Genomic DNA, 17177 nt, shown 5'->3' on the forward strand with positions numbered 1-17177 from the left:
CAGTCCACCCAGATGATCGCCACCTACTATGCGTCCAATGGGGGGGGGGGCCAAATTATTGCCGATAAAGTCCTCCTACGGTCAGCCCCCATCATCTTCACAGCCCTTGCCGACGCGCTGCAATGGATCATGGCCAGAAAAGGGGTCCACCCCATAGCCCATTACCTGGACGACTTCATTACCCTGGGCCCCCCCCCATTCGCTACAATGCTCCCGCAACCTCGAGGGTATCATTCGAACCTGCAACTACACGGGCACTCCCCTGGAAGAAAGCAAATGCGAGGGCCCAGTCCTCACGTTCCTAGGAATGGAACTGGACTCAATAAGAATGGAAATACGTCTCCCGACAGACAAACTTCAGTGCCTTCGACATCTATTATCCGAATGGGAGGGACGCAGGTCGGGCACGAAGAGAGAGTTGCTGTCCCTCATTGGGTACTTGCAACACGCCTCCAAGGCGGTACGTCAGGGCCGCTCGTTCCTACGGAGGCTGATCACACGCTCCACAGCAGTTCAACATCTTGATCACTACATCCGCCTCGACGGAGCAGCCAGGTCGGACATACGGTGGTGGTCCCTATTCGCCTCCCACTGGAACGGCACCTCCATGCTCACTCGCTTTGACAAGGCCAACCCCCAACGCTCAGTCACAGCAGACGCGTCCGGGAAGTGGGGTTGCGGAGCCTTTGAAGGAAACAAGTGGATACAATCCGAATGGCCCACTACCATGGCGGCCTCACATATCTCTATCCGAGAGATGATTCCTATAGTGACTGGCGCGGCAAATCTGTCCAGTTTTTATGAGACAATTCGGCGGTGGTGGCCCTGATTAACTCAGGGTCAAGCAGAGAGAGCTGCGTTGCTTTGCATTCTTCATGGCAAAATTCAACTTTGTGGCAGTTGCCGCCCATATCAGAGGGGTAGATAATCATTTGGCCGATGCGTTATCTCGGAATAACATAGCCTACTTCCTCTCTCACTACACTCAGGCTCAACCCCTCCCAACTCGAGTTCCCCCGGAACTAGTGGAGCTCTTAATCACGTCACAGCCAAATTGGACCTCACCAACTTGGACCAAGCTGTGGAATTCTATTTTCGGTCGGCTCTAGCACCAAGCTCTCAACACATCTATGCTTCAGCACAACAAAACTACAAAACATTTTGCACAACCTTCCAACTCTCACCCTTACCAGTCTCCGAACACCAACTTTGCCGATTCTGCTCCCACTTAGCTGCAAAAAACCTCACCCATTCCACAATCAAAGGCTACCTATCAGCGATTCGCCATCTGCAGATCGCCTCGGGCTTCCCAGACCCATGTATGTCAAGCAGCCAAGCTTGATGGGGTAGTAAAAGGCATAAAGGCCACCAGAGCAAGATCCAATCACCCAGCTCGCACAAGGCTCCCCATCACACCCACCATCCTTCGACGCATCAGTTCAGTATGGGAGGCCCAGGGTCTATCGCAGGACCATGTTATGCTATGGGCAGCATCAACAGTTTGCTTCTTCGGCTTCTCACGAGCAGGGGAACTCACAATCCCGTCAGACAATGCCTTTGACCCAACTACCCATCTCACCGTGGAGGACATAACCATCGACGACATCGCTAACCCCTCACTGCTGAAGCTCCATCTCAAGGCGTTCAAAATTGATCCTTTTCGTAAAGGCGTGGACGTGGTGGTGGGTAGGACCTCAGACAAACTGTGCCCTGTCGCAGCCACGCTGGCTTACCTTGCACTCAGAGGCAATAGCCCCGGATTCCTTTTTAAATTTCGGGATGGAAGGCCCTTGACCAAAGCTCGTTTTGTCGAAGCAGTCAGGTCTGCACTGGCCACAGCTGGGCTCAATCCAAAGGACTATGCGGGGCATTCCTTTCGCATAGGGGCCGCCACTACAGCCCACTCACGTGGCCTTAATGACTCTACAATTCAGACATTGGGAAGATGGTCCAGCTCTGCGTATTTGGTATATATCAAGACTCCAAAGGAGCAACTTGCAGTGTTCTCCTCCAATACTGAGCCCTTCCAACTAGTACTGAGTCATTCAATTTTGGTTTTTTTTTTGTTTTCTTTGGTTGAGTTTTGTTTTTATCTGCTATTGTGTTGCCCGGGTGCCCGGACTCAAAATTATAATTATATAATTATATAACCTCCATAATACTCTGTTTTGGGCTTAATTTGGAGGTTGCTCAAGCTATTGCTTTCGTTTGCACCCAAAACATAACAAATAGCTCGGTGTCCTACACTCAACTATTTCACCTGTAAATCAAACATTTATAGGCAGAGATCGGTTTGAACGCTAGGGCGGGCGTCTGCAGAGACAGCTTGCTTCCAAAAGCCAAACCATCATGGCATTAGGTCATACTGGTTAGGACAGAACAGTATAGTGCTAGGGCTGTTGCGGAGTAAGCTGTTAAATTGAATATAGTGGTTTATTAAATGGGGTTAACAGGGCGGAGCAGGTCAAAGGGGCTCGCACATGCGCAGCAATGGGCAGTCAGTTACCTCGTGGCTTGCGCTCACATGGGAACTTAGACACATGTGCAGTAACATTCGTTACCTCGTGGCGTAAGTCAGCAGCAACCAGAACGAGTGTGCTATCTCTTTCCCCAACCCATGAGCTCCCACCCATTAGCGCCATAGCTTGGCCCATCTCTTATGTTTAGTTTACCTCTTATTTTTAATCTATTTTTCGTTAAACATAATTTTCTCCAGTGCCCTTCCCTGGCGGAGGGCACTGTGACGGGGGCAGCTGGTTAGGGTTTCGCCTCGGCTCGTCTCAACTATTTCACCTGTAAATCAAACATTTATAGGCAGAGATCGGTTTGAACGCTAGGGCGGGCGTCTGCAGAGCCAGCTTGCTTCCAAAAGCCAAACCATCATGGCATACTGGTTAGGACAGAATAGTATAGTGCTAGGGCTGTTGCGGAGTAAGCTGTTAACTCGATTTCTTCTGGTGAGAGGATCGACTCGATTCCAGGCCGCTGGGGGAAAAGGCGAGTTTCAAGGGCGGCTTGATACCGAGGCTATATATGGCCGTACTCTTGCAACAAAGGCGCTAGGCTCAGACAAGGCACTGAGACTCTTGAGGCCACAGGCACGCCTACAGCAGGTCAGAGTAGCTGACCTTCCAGGCACGCCTGCAGAAGGTCACAGCAGCTTACTTGTGCTGGATCACAGTAAATTAAATCACTAAATGCATGCTTGTCTACTTGACTCTTGAGTTCATGAAACATAGCAAGTAGCTGCTGTGTGATCTCAGGCTCAGAAGGTCCCCATCTGAGCTACTCTGAGCTGCTGTAGGCGTGCCTGTGGCCTCAAGAGTCTCAGTGTCTTGTCTGAGCCTAGCGCAATACAGCGACTACAGACATATCAGGTCGCCCTCGAAACTCGCCTTTTCTCCCAGCGACCTGGAATCGAGTCGATCCTCTCACCAGAAGAAATCGAGTTGATAAAACACATCGAGTCGATCCTTACCAGATGAAGTCGATAAAATCGAGTTGATAAAACACATCGAGTCGATCCCTACCATCGAGTTGATAAAACACATCGAGTCGATCCCTACCAGACGAAGTCGATAAAATCGAGTTGATAAAACACATCGAGTCGATCCCTACCAGATGAAGTCGATAAAATCGAGTTGATAAAACACATCGAGTCGATCCCTAGTCTACCAGATGAAGTCGATAAAATCGAGTTGATAAAACACATCGAGTCGATTTATCCTTCCAGTTTGGGACACCAACACATGGTATTTTGTATCGCCATTTTGAAACAAAAAGCTCACCATAAGCAAGTTCCAGTCGATTATAGAGTATATTAGTAAAACCAGTAGGTTTTACATAGGATTGGCAATGGGTTTGCCCGTGTTTAGCAATATTTCAATTATTTTGACTCGTGTTCAAACTGTTCTATCTCTGGCGGCAGGGAAAGGCCACACTAAGAAACTGGCTAAACAGATAGTTTATTTAGCCTTTTCTCTCTTTGTATCTCTCATTTCATAATCCATGAACATTTTAATGAATGAATATTGTCATTTTAAAAATTGCACTATTTCGACGTTTCACCGCTCTTTGTCTGACTGACTAAGTAAGTAAGTGAGTGAGTGAGTAAGTTTCTTGCCCAACATTTACTCCAAGTACAGCCATCTCCAGGACATTCTGCACAGGGTTTCCAAACGACTACAATCTGGATTACAAAGCGCTTCTTCAGATTTGCGATTGCTTCCACGAGGCAGATGACCTCTCAGTCTCTATTTCTCTTACCTAGACAATTCCGCCATCTTTAATGACTCAGCAATTGCGTTGTGGCCAATAATAATAGATAGGCGTGGCTAAGAAACCGTGTGCCTAAAATCAGTGCAGTGCTAGAGCCTGAGGTGTTGCTTTTCTTCACATTGTTCAGCTCTAGCTCCCTTTCTCTGACAGGCATGCTATATGCACTGGCTAGATATCATGCTCTTAATTTAAGAGCTAAAATGGCTGTCATTTATAATACTGATTCACAAATTCAACATATCAAGCAATACTGATTACTCATTACTGAATTATTAGTCCAGAGATATTCGAGAATATGTCTGATTAGTCCTGTCTTCTCTTCTTGAACTTCTGTACTGCCTCTTGACGTTCCACTTATGCATGTCATAATACATAAATTTATACTTCTGTACTGAAAAAGAAAGGGAATCGGACTAGAAAAACATTTGCAATGTGAAAAATTGCTAGGATTGGCCAGGGGAACCACAAAAAAGCGTGGAAACAAGAAATCAGACGAGAGCATAACTCCAATCCGTTACAACGTCATGAACATGTACAGTGCATAGTATATAGACTGTGTTCCAGATCCATCTACCATGCAGCTTCCATCCACCACATCATTCCATACAGGTCACCAGTACGGTCTGTGAATGTTACTACACATGGATGGACTGTGTATACCTGTGCTCAAGACTCCATGTATTAGGAACATCAATTCAGTACAAATCACATGATTATATGCCCGCACATTCCAAAATATAAATATATATAGGGATTGCATGGTCATCACTCCATGCACCAGTAAAAATTGCGTGGTATATTGGCGCATGGACGGGAAAACATGGAAAACTACCAGTACATGTGATTGACGTTGTAACAGATTGGAGTTATGCTCTCGTCTGATTTCTTGTTTCCACGCTTTTTTGTGGTTCCCCTGGCCAATCCTAGCAATTTTTCACATTGCAAATGTTTTTCTAGTCGGATCAACTATTGGCTGATACTTGCAGTGCTTGTCAATAGACCAGGATTGAACATAATTATTTTCCAGTTCTCGTTCTCGAATCACGGCTCTCAGAAAGTCAGAAAAGTGGCTCGGTGTGTTTCAGTAGAGCCAAATAACCTCAGGACAATAAATTGGGGAGTATAAGTAGGAGTTAGGTGACTGCATGGCTGAATTAACACTACTGCAGACATGTGCAAGTAGCTAGCTATATCGAGTCTATACTGCAGACAATGATGAGTCTACTTACCTGACTCTTAAAACTAGGTTGGCCAGCTTTCTACTTTAATACTTACATAGATTAGAGTGATCCTCTGAGTGATCAGGCAAGAGCATCTCTATGGGCAAAGTCAAGGGGGTTAACTTTGGAATGCATTGCCCTGCTACGCCCACTCATTTAACCTTCACTTCCGCCTTTTTCGATTTCTGGTCCTACATGCGCATGCGCTATAAATATTGCATATAAAAACGACGTCTTGGGCAAGCTTGTTTCAACACGTACGGTATCAGCCATGAAGATCTTCACTCTGTCTCTCCTGTGCACTGTCTTTTCTCTCTCCACGGCCAAGCCGAGGATTGGCAAGCTGAGAGGCCACTTTGACGACATGGGCTACTTTCATAAGTCAGAAACGAGACTACTCCAGGCATCCTCCACGGCTAGTGTGCAACAGAAATCTGGCAGAGAAATTTGCCAGTCTGCTACATACAGCCATAAGGGCCTCACAACATACGTCCATGTTTGTGAGAGTGGATTCGATTCTCAATTAGGTAAGCCAGCCTTCTTTCATCCAGGTGTAATTATGTAATAAGATGTAGCTAATCTGTTACTTGCTATATAATTATATGTCCTATGTATAATTATAATAACTATATGCTCAAATAATATAGGAAATAATACGTACTGTTTCGTTAGTGATGGACTTTGTTGCACCCTTCCTTCTCCCTCTGTGAGTATCCCTCCGACTCCTGTTGAAGGGTACATACTCAAACTCAGTGACCAGTTCTCAACAAGTGTTAATTTCTACTCAGCTCATGGAGCGATAGGTGACCTACAATTTATTGGTTACAAACCTTTAGTGCATTCTTGTGGTTTTATCCATCTCAGGAGTGTGTTATGATATTGAAAACGAGGCCATTCAAAGTTGCAGTGGGTGCAGACCAGGAGGAGATTGTGATGAACCAAGTAAGTTAACTGGTTAATTATATAGCGACATGCATAATAATCGAGCTGTGCTATTATTCTTGTGTGTGTGTGTATACCATGACAAACATCACTAAGTTTTCTATGATTGTATATAATGGGTTCTGGAATTTAATAAGTATCATGCAAGACAAGAATATATGATTTTGTGTCGTGCATGTCCTTGTCAGTTTCACTGATGCTGACAATTCCCTCCCATGCATATGCTTGCAGGATGCATTCAGAACACTTTGACTGGGAATATAGATAGTTGTACTAACGATGCCTGTGTTTGCAAAAAGGGCTTTGCCCCTCCTAACTGTTGCGAATGTGTGGGGCTTAATAATGGACGCCAATCTCACTACGTGGACCCAGTCACAAATCAGTGCACATGTGAGTCTATGGTGTTCAATAAATTTTTATCAACCCACAAAGCTGTGTTACATCAATGTAGGATTGTTGCATAACTTAACAAGTGCGTTTGGTTTGTTATTTAAAGCTTGTATGCACTGATAGAATTCAAATATACTTCATTTATATTATATACCTGCTCGAACCAATTAACCAGTGTGGCTTTGAATGCACTTGATATATATACTCAACCTATCAAGGGCTAATATACAACACTGCATGCATATCTAGCTCTTTTATACAGCACCCAAGTTGATCATGCTTGGGAATGCATGTAAACTTACAAAACAGAGTGTAATTTAACACGCTTAATTAATTACGTGCAGCTTTCTGTCAAGCAAACTGCCCACAGCCAACAATAAATGGGTGCACTCGGTGTACTGTTGGATTCAAGCCCAGAGACTGCTGTCGATGCGATGATGGCTTCTTTGACAACCAGGGATTTTGTGATTGTGAGTGTAATATGCCTGAAAAGCTGTTATGCTGTGCACTCGGGATGTATGGAATATATTGCACTGAAGCATGAGGGCGCCAGCCCCGAGGGCTGAGTAATCAGGTATAAATTATACATGCATTCATGCATATACCGGTCCTTACCGAACTGTGCAATAACAATAGGGCCTCCAAATAAGGACTAAGGAGTAAAAACAACTTTATTCAATATACTTTTGTTCCCAAACTATATTTACAATCATCCAACAAATTATTTAAAATAGCATAATTATATTCGAAAGTGTCACTTCATCTGTGTCACATTGTCTGTTTGTGCATGAGGAGTAAAGCATATTGTATACATGCTATATAATGCATGCTGGGTGGTATGGTTTTCCAGCAATCTAATTGCATAATTGCATTGGTGAGTCGCTTGGGAAGCATTAGTTCCCACTTTAAACAATTAATTCACCACGTTGTTCTTCAGCACCCTGCAAGAAAAACGTGGATACTTGTTCTAATGGAACGTGTTATTGCAACGAGGGATACTTGCCTAAGGACTGCTGCAATTGTGATCGAGGCTTTTTCAAGGATGAAAAAGATGATACCTGCAAATGTAATGAGCGTTTTATACTCCTTATACCTGCATAATTATGTAGCATTATGAATTTGTAGCACCTAAATGTGAACTCAATGTGGACAAATGTGTCGATGGAGAGTGTACGTGCAAACCTGGATACTTACCTCACGACTGTTGTGATTGTGCCCCTGGCTATTACAAGGATGAAGAAGACGGAAAATGCAAATGTAAGATTTAAGAGAAAGAAACAAACTTATATATATATACAAGGAGGGATGTATACTGCTTTCAATAATAGAAGGCATGTGGTTCTAGAATTACATTTCATCACATATAAATACTTAATATACGTGTCTTAAAATATTTTCTTACTGTATATAGTACCCCGATGTCAGCCTAATATAAAAACTCAGTGCATGAATGGAGAGTGCACCTGTAAAGATGGCTATTTATCTCAAGACTGCTGCGAGTGTGCTCCCGACTATTACAAAGACGGTAATGAATGCAAATGTAAGCCGAGCAATTAACCTATATTCCTTACTTGTTTTACTGAATGACTCGTATCTTCTGTAGTACCAATTTGTGATAATATTAAACGCTGTTTTGGTGGCGTGTGCACCTGTGAAGAGAATTATTTACCACCTGATTGCTGTGACTGTGAGAAGAACTTGTACGAGGCTTATGACGGAACATGCCTTGGTAGGTGGTAACATATCTGATTCGTGAGTGATGCATTATAATTTTTACAGAACCCTGTGTGGACAATATTGTGTCCTGTACCAGAGGGGTGTGCACGTGTAATGTTGGATTTAGTGGAGACGATTGTTGCACGGAGAGTTGTACCCCTGCCCAAGACGTCTACCTTTTGATCGATGCTACTAGCAGTTACATTAGTCCAAATTTCTGTCGAACCCAATACAGCACCCAGTTGATGATATCAGCATTGAATCCGGGGAGTAGCCTTACTGCAGGAACTCGCCTAGGTGTAGTGATGTACCCCACTATTAGGGGAGACGACGGAAGATTTAAGGATTTAAGAGATAAGCCTCGAGAAGCTATTAACCTTTTGAACATTGGTGTTGGTTGTACGGAAGCAGTCGGAAAGTTCAACAACTTAATTGATGGTTTTATGAACGTTGATAGGGCCACCCCAGTGAGTCCTTACTTAAAATACATGAAAAGTATGTTGACATACCCTGCAACAGCATTTGAATTACTCAATAACAAAATAGACAAGGCAATTGTTAATGGAGAAGAAAAAGCGAATCGTCGACGAGTGGTTATTGTGATTACAGATGGAGTTAACGATGAATCTACAGATACTGACGCTCAAAGAGCGAAAAATCCGAAACTAGACGAGCAGATCAAAAAACTCAGGGAACTCACTATAAATCCCAGCATCAAAATCATAGCTGCCGGCCATGATGGATATAAAAGCAACATTCAAGGAAGAAATAAATTTATGAAGGATTTGGAAACGATTGCTGGAGACAAAAATAATGTCGTTGTTGACAGCAATCCTTTAAAATTGTCTCGTAAACTCATACAGAAAATGATTGATCTCAATACAATTTGCCAAAGTGATGGTAAGTGTATTGTTGAAGTCACAGTTGTTTTTTCAACATAAAATTATGCTCGTATAGGTGAGAAATTATTGAAGAAAAGTCTTCAAGACACTAACAATGTCAATTCATTCTGCTATTGCATGCTTGCTCGAAATCCTAGAAATGGAGACAATTTCTCTGCATGTCAACGATACTGCACTGAGAAAACATATCAAAAGTGTCGGGCCCCCCCTGACTGCCCTGGGGGACCACCTGGTGAGCTTGAATGTTAATTACGCATTGTGCTTTATGGACCTGCATGATAGCAGCATTAAGATATAGTGTTCATGCAGTTTATTTAATAAGGCTATATAATTATGGTGATTGAATTAACATGCATGTGTACTGGGATTTCTCCATTCATTATAGGGATAAATAATCCATGGTACGTTGGTTCCAAGAACTACGGAGATTCAATAGTCAGCCAGAACAAAATGGACACTAAGAGTAAGTAAAAATTAATGTGTAGCTCTATATCATATAATCTCGTCAGTCTTGAATGAACTTGATCATCATCGCTCATCTGTGGCGTGAGGATATTAGGATTTGTAACCTTATGCATAGGCCGTGATTCTGTAGTAAGACTAAATAAATAAGAGTACAGCTACAATTATACATGCATATAGTTATTTTACTGCATAAATTCAGGTGAGCTTGAGGAGGAGATTCTCGCTGCGGTTGAAGAGATACTGAAGGAGAGGATAAGCAACTAAGCCAGAGGGCACAAACTGACATAAGGACTTGCTATAATTTAAAGATCTAGCTAGAGCTTCTAATTTGATTCAGTTGATTATTTTCCAAAGCATGTATATATATGTTATAGTTATATATTTACCATCAATCGTCTCTGGCATACAAGCTATAGATGGCCATGCATGCAAACCTGTGTATATATAGTATTTAAGACAATAGCAATGCCATGTACTATGAGTGTGGGAGGATATTGTATACCTAATCTGAATGATATCAGAAGCAGAGGGACACAGCTTTGCCTATAGAGCTCTCTAGCTGGTACTAAACTAAGAATCTATATATCTCTTCCTTCCTCTCCAAGACACTATAGTTTAAACAATTAAGTTGACCGTGAGAATGAGCAAACTGACAATTATAAAGCACATCTATGCTACCAATACACACATAACACTCTACCATATAGATAACACGCAATATCGATCGTGTTCAAATATAATTATAGTCTCTATAAATCATATAGGCACCCAATTTTTAAATATAGATGTACCTGACTGTATTATGCAAGTACAACAAACCTAGCACCCATGCACATCAAAATATCCTGTACAACCACGCAAAATATGGTAACGTGCACCACCATGCACATATCTATACAACACACACAGAGAAACAAAAGCAAACAACTTCACCTTCTTCTGAATCAGTGTATTATAGATATATAGCAGACTTCTTTGGACACAATGAACATTGCATGTGCAAGCAGATAGTATATATATACTGCGGTCCAACATGCACAAACTGATAACACAACACCATGCATATACTTTCAATACACTCATGCATTGTGCTGCATGTATCAACACTGCATTAGATACAGTCAGGTTTATTTCAGTGCGGGTTAGCTGATTAATTTCGACCTGCTTGAAATGTTCTCTCACCTGCTTGGAGCACATAAATTTCCTACATGTCAGTCACCCGCTTGATATTTCAATTAAAATATCAATATACCCCACCCCCTCAGACAACCGTTGAAACTACATGCGCTATTCCTACACACTGGGAGGTCAATCAGAGTAGCATCATTTTTCACTTCATTTCAAGGGTTGCAGGCACTATAATTATGCTTCCACTGTACATATATAAGACCCCACAACTATACTAGACTAAGACCATGCTGCTCCAACTCAGTATAGATCTTAGGTACAACTACAAGCCAGCAGCCAACACCAACAAAATACCTCATATATATACGTATGAACATGCTATAAGATTGCCCCCTTAATTAAAGTATGCTTCTTTTGTATAACAAACCACTAAGATCCCAGTAGAGGATAGTCAGGGTCAAAAGTTCTTCTGCTTCCAGAAAACATTTTAATTGCATTCCAATGGTCTAATCTTCCTTTAGTACCTCCAACCCTTGTAAACTTTTCACTGTGGTTGGAGGTAATAAAAAAGAGTAGACGATCGGAACATGTACAGATGTTCACATCCAACTATTTCAGTAACAAGGAAGTATCCTTCACTTCCAGGAATCCCGACTGGGACCAGATATAGTGTACAGTAATAAATCATGGGCAAGGTAAACTGAACCAGTAGTAGGGATTCCAGCAAAAGGTAACTATTTGCAAAGAGCATCCATGAATAAAATAAAATATGGGGTGTTATAGTGTGTCAAAATGACTACCGTATAGCGCGAAATTTTCGAGGCACTTATATTTTGTGGAATGGCCTCTAAAAGTATTTCGTTGCACAATGTTCGCGGAGTGACTGCTTACCGGAAGCCACGCCTTTAAATCTTTGCACGTTATATAGCAGATAATTAATTAAAGAACAAATTTCATGGACTTAATTTTCGTGTAGGATTGCTAACCCATAAAATCCGCGAAAATTAAGCCCCTCGAAAATTTTGCGCTGTACAGTATATGACAATGTACACACTACAACATGCATATCCGCATTACAATATGCATGTCAACATGCACATTCATTACGATATGCAAGCATATACATGTTACAATATACATACTCTACGTGAGTATAGATGTATAGTGTACTTTGACCCAATGACTACAATAATCTAGGCTCCACCCTTTCCTATCTATACAATCATAATTAAGTATGTTGACATGCATGTTGACTATAATTATATAGTCTCCCAAGCCACACCCCTTCACTCTAAAAGGGTCTGGCAACAGTGTGCCACCACCAATCAGATTGTAAATTTGTGAAACGTCATATCGTTAAACCATGCACACCACATGATGTCATGGATTAGCATGCTGATAGGCTGAGCAGCTAATAGTGGGCGTGAAAAGTGATACGTAATTAAATTCCACTGGGACTGTTGTCAGACTCTTCTTCGAGTGAAGGGGTGTGGCTTGCAACACTACATGTTGACATGTATATATGAATGCATACGATATACATGTTGACATGCACGCTGGTATACGATAATTAAACATTGCATATTGTAATGTGTATATTGACATTAATTGTATAATTATGCTGATATTATACATACTGTAATATGTATATGATGCATGTTGACATGTATAATTATACTGTAACATATGGCACGTTGACATGCATATTGTACCGTGTGTATATGCATGTTTCCATGGATATTGTAACATGCATATTGTATTGTAACATGCATATTGTAACATGCATATCGTACATATGAATGTTGCCATGCATATTGTAATGGGCTGTCTGCAATCAGTGGACTGGACTACTGGACTGGACTGGACTGGACTGAACCAATTACATTCCTTTTCCTCAAAACAAGACCACAATGAATGACAATGACAGATGCATATACATTTACTATGAAGAACATACTTCTTACCTCATAGTGGCAAGAACAAAATGCTTGTGTATTTTAAATTAGACTCTGCATGCATGGTGATGGAAGAGCATGTTTAGCTTTCTGTATAGTATAGGAGGACAGGTAACTGCATGGCCTAGCTGGTTGGGCATTCTTGCTTAATTGAACCACAATTGGCATCTATAGAACTGTTGTTTTAGGCTCAAAAGGAGGCTAAATTGAAAATGGTACACTGATAGTCCGATAAAGCGTGTCTGCTTCTCTGTTGAGCTGTGGAGAGTGAATATTTGCCATTTTTCATAGTGTACAAAGAGTCTATGTGCAATGTCTGTGTGCATGCTCCTGTCGTACTTTTCATGAAGCCTTTGCACAATGACATGTACACACTATCTTTCTAGTAAACTAACCACAAACAAGACATCCAGTCGTAGTGATAAAGGATGTTCCTGTACAAGGAAAATCATTTGAAAAAGGGTGCTGTTTCTGGGGGGGTTTGAAAAAAGGCATGAATGTTTAGAGATACACTTGGAAATGTTTACCTGAACGTTTGCTGTGTTTATAATTACGTTAAACAACAGTTCAATTGTTGTGTAAGCAAGAATGCTGCTTATCATTGTGTTCTGGGTGTGTTTGTAATGTATACATAGTGTAGTACATATATAGATCTATGTGGTAAAAAAGTACAGGGTTTTGCAGAATTCTTGCAACAGGGCTAAACAGACACAGCAATGACTTCCATATATGGAAGTCAACTGCTGACTTACATTATGCAATGGTCATCCTGAAATGTTGATGAGACAGGAGCTGACAAAAGAAATTGCCAGAGGAGATTTGGTTACAATAATTATAAGACCTTCTGTCTTCACGCTTATCAATATCAGCCAATACCACTGTTTGGAGGGTGTTTCGTATCAACCTTATGAATGCTTACAACCTGATAATCATATATCCCTATATGCTGCATATACAATACATGTACACAAAATACAAAATTTTATAGTCAGCAGTTGACTTCCATATATGGAAGTCATTGTAGTGTCTGTTTAGCCCTGTTGCAAGGATTTTAAAAAACCCTGTAATGGTTTATAATCACAATCATTTTGTTTTGTGGTCAAGTCAAAGTTCAGTCCAGTAGTCCAGTAGTCTAGTCCAGTCCAGAGGAGGTAAGCCAAGGTCAACAGGGTCACTTTTAAATTTCCATATCTTGTGGTTTCGAAGAATGCAATCAAAGGTCAAAGGTTGCAATTAAATCTGAGATCTCTTCTCTCAAGCTTGTTCGTCTGGGGCGCGATAGCTCAATTGATTTCTGCTATGATTATGAAGAGGATGAAGCTAGTGGTGGTGTATAAACCCATGCAGGGGTGCGAGGGTAAACTCAGTTTTACATGTAAAACATAAGCCCACGTGATGTTTAATTAGTGACCTTTTGACATTGGCGTACCTCCTCTGAGTCCAGTCCACTGTAATGTGTATATGAATGCACACCATGTGTACATTGTCATAGTCATTTTGACACAGATAACACCCCATAAATAAACACCCACACTATATACTAGCTTGTAGGAAACCAATGACAATACATTAAGGAGGAAATAGATTGGAAACGGTTTAGTGCTTTACATACGTACATAGAGTTGCATGATGCTTTTAACAACTTTATGGCATTTAACTCAGTTGCTCAAAAAACTCAGCTAAGAAAAACGACCATTCATGGAGGCATTGTTGTTTATAAATTGCCTAGTTATAGTGCCTTGTGCTACTATTGGAACATTTTTGAAGTAAACCACCATTACAGATGTTTTTATCTTAACTTCATGCAATTTTATATATACATACTGCAGCATGTTACAGTGAACAATTTTGGCCATTTCTATAAAATTTGTTAGATAGAACCTAATCTACCTAAAAAGGGCAAGTTTCACAGAAACCGGGCGACGACCCAACTTCATTACGTACGTATGTATGATGTATCGGGAAATTACTAACTGATTTGTAAAAAAGTAAGAAAAGTTACCGGGAATCAAACCCACGCCTAATCTATCATCTAATCTACTAAGCCATCACCCTAACCAATAAGCCACACCTATTCTGTCCCTAGTCATCACATACATACATACAGATACCGTATATAGCGTGTATATTTTATTTTTGTGGTTTTCGCCTGATTAAGCATGTACCGTGATTATAACCATGAATTTAATATCGCATGCATGCATGTTGCTATTCCGCAAAAACCTTTCTAACAGTCATTCTGCGAAAATTTATACCCTATATGGTATACATAGTTAGGGATTGCAGACTTGCAGTGCACTTGCAAAAGAAAATTGCCATGTCAGGGTTTCATCTAGGATTAAAAGTTTGGGGGGAAGGTTTGGTTGAACGCCGCAAAATGTCCTACCCCCTATTACATGTTAGTGCATCACAGTAGATCTAGTTACGTATTGCACATCACAGACAGTACTAATGTGATGACGTCATTATTCTACAGGGGGGGGAGAAGGTTCACCCCTGCCCCCCATGCACTAGATGAAACCTTGCATGTACGTATATCATTATCTGCATTCTAGCCTACATGTAAGCTTGCTCTTTTATTTAATAGGGCCTAGATATACCTATGATAGCATTCTTGAAAAGCTTAGTATGTACACGTATCTATTGTAACGGTTTGACTGGTTGTACATGTAATTTATTTACAAAGTTTACTATTTTACATAGGCTCTTAGCTTTAAAGCTAAGAGCCTATTGTACACTGTGGTTTACTATGCAGATAGAAAAGTAAGAGGGATTGGTAACGGAAGCAGTTCACGTGATCATTTTACATTGAATCTGCAGTAAAACCTCGAAAACCTCAATATACTATCCACGTTTTACGCCCTATGAACGAGGTTATTTTGCCAGGTAACTCGTTCAAAATAAGAAAGTTGTGTTTCCTTGAGACATCATCTCTTTCAACAATTTATAACCTGCCCAGTCTGTGACCCACGTGTAGTACTTGTTAATGACTGACCACACCCAGTAAAAAGGGATGTTCCAGTGAAGTTATAAGCGTACAGCTGCTACTTATAGTCTTGTATTGCTAAAATATGTAAGCGTACTGGTTATAACTGCTAAAATAGGTATAGACCTTTAAATATGAGTGAGTTGCACAGACTGAGCATGTTTGCTTGTGGTATATTATGCATTGTGTGTAGAAAATAGGCCATTAGCTTGGCTAGCCGAACCACGCCCAACTCCAGCTTTGGCTTGTTGACACAGCCTTGATTAAACTGGGGGTAAAGCGGATATTACTCGAGGGTACTTCCGTTACCAATCCCTCTTCCTCTTCTATCTATCTTCTATCTAGCTTTACACAGCACTGTTGCAAAGATTCTGCAAAACCCTGTAGCCCTTAATAAATATGCACTCAATGATAAGGACAGATCAACACTTTAGGGAATTCTCCTAAACTATAAACCCACACTACAGATGTATCCATTCATAACTTGATACCTTAACAACAACAAGGAAGGAGGTCCAATGATCCCATAAACTCTGACTGGGACTTGACCGGTTTAATAGAGTTTAAAGGACATATAACTGTACCACAGATTTCAAGTTTGGGCAAGGTAGACTAAAGTAGGGATTCCACAAAATATATTACAGTACAAGCTATACATGTATTAAGTACAATGTATAGTCATGTATATCTATAAAGGCATAAGTATAAAGGCATAAGTATTTATGTTAGGGGCGTAGCAAGCAAGTTTAGAGTAGTCAGGCCAACTATCTAGGCCTTGCACATGAATTGTTCAGCATGTTCATTAATGTGAATGAAAAACGTTTTGCAGTATCAAACTTTATATACATATCTCAACAGCACAACATAACCTACACAGAATAAATAAAAAAAAAAAAATAGGTCCACCGCCAAGTATTACTCATTATGTTCCAAGGTTACCTATTAGTCTCAAAATAATGCTGGCAAGGCCTAACTATTTCACTAATTGATTGAGTATTACCAGGAAACAATTACGCAATTTTCAATAATGACGACATTATCTACCTAGTTACGAAAAGTAATCCAGCCAAACCGCTTGCTACGGCCTTGTATAATAATGTGCTATATCTACACTGTAGTGCACTGTACAGTGCATACTAATGTAGTCAAGTAAAGACATTGCCACTAGCCTCGATCCCAAGCCCTTAGAAAACAG

The 17177-nt window shown here is 41.0% G+C and overlaps 1 protein-coding gene across 1 annotated transcript; it reads left to right on the forward strand.

Annotated features, from left to right (window-relative positions):
* The first annotated feature begins 6133 nt into the window (after positions 1-6133).
* LOC135343909 (uncharacterized) lies at positions 6134-10328 on the forward strand. The gene is made up of 12 exons (XM_064540938.1): positions 6134-6301; positions 6363-6440; positions 6672-6830; positions 7175-7300; positions 7768-7896; positions 7956-8087; positions 8242-8370; positions 8434-8559; positions 8610-9446; positions 9504-9680; positions 9834-9911; positions 10113-10328. The coding sequence occupies exons 7-12, from the start codon at positions 8277-8279 to the stop codon at positions 10175-10177; spliced, it is 1377 nt and encodes a 458-aa protein (XP_064397008.1). The 5' UTR covers positions 6134-6301; positions 6363-6440; positions 6672-6830; positions 7175-7300; positions 7768-7896; positions 7956-8087; positions 8242-8276; the 3' UTR covers positions 10178-10328.
* The last annotated feature ends 6849 nt before the right edge of the window (positions 10329-17177 follow it).

Source organism: Halichondria panicea, chromosome 11, assembly GCF_963675165.1.
Source record: "Halichondria panicea chromosome 11, odHalPani1.1, whole genome shotgun sequence".
NCBI classification, from domain to species: domain Eukaryota; kingdom Metazoa; phylum Porifera; class Demospongiae; order Suberitida; family Halichondriidae; genus Halichondria; species Halichondria panicea.

Coding starts and splice junctions, on each gene's coding strand:
- LOC135343909 (XM_064540938.1), top strand. CDS start 8,277: ATGAATGGAGAGTGCACCTGTAAAGATGGCTATTTATCTCAAGACTGC. Junction 8,371..8,433: donor AGACGGTAATGAATGCAAAT/GTAAGCCGAGCA, acceptor TATCTTCTGTAG/TACCAATTTGTGATAATATT. Junction 9,912..10,112: donor GAACAAAATGGACACTAAGA/GTAAGTAAAAAT, acceptor GCATAAATTCAG/GTGAGCTTGAGGAGGAGATT.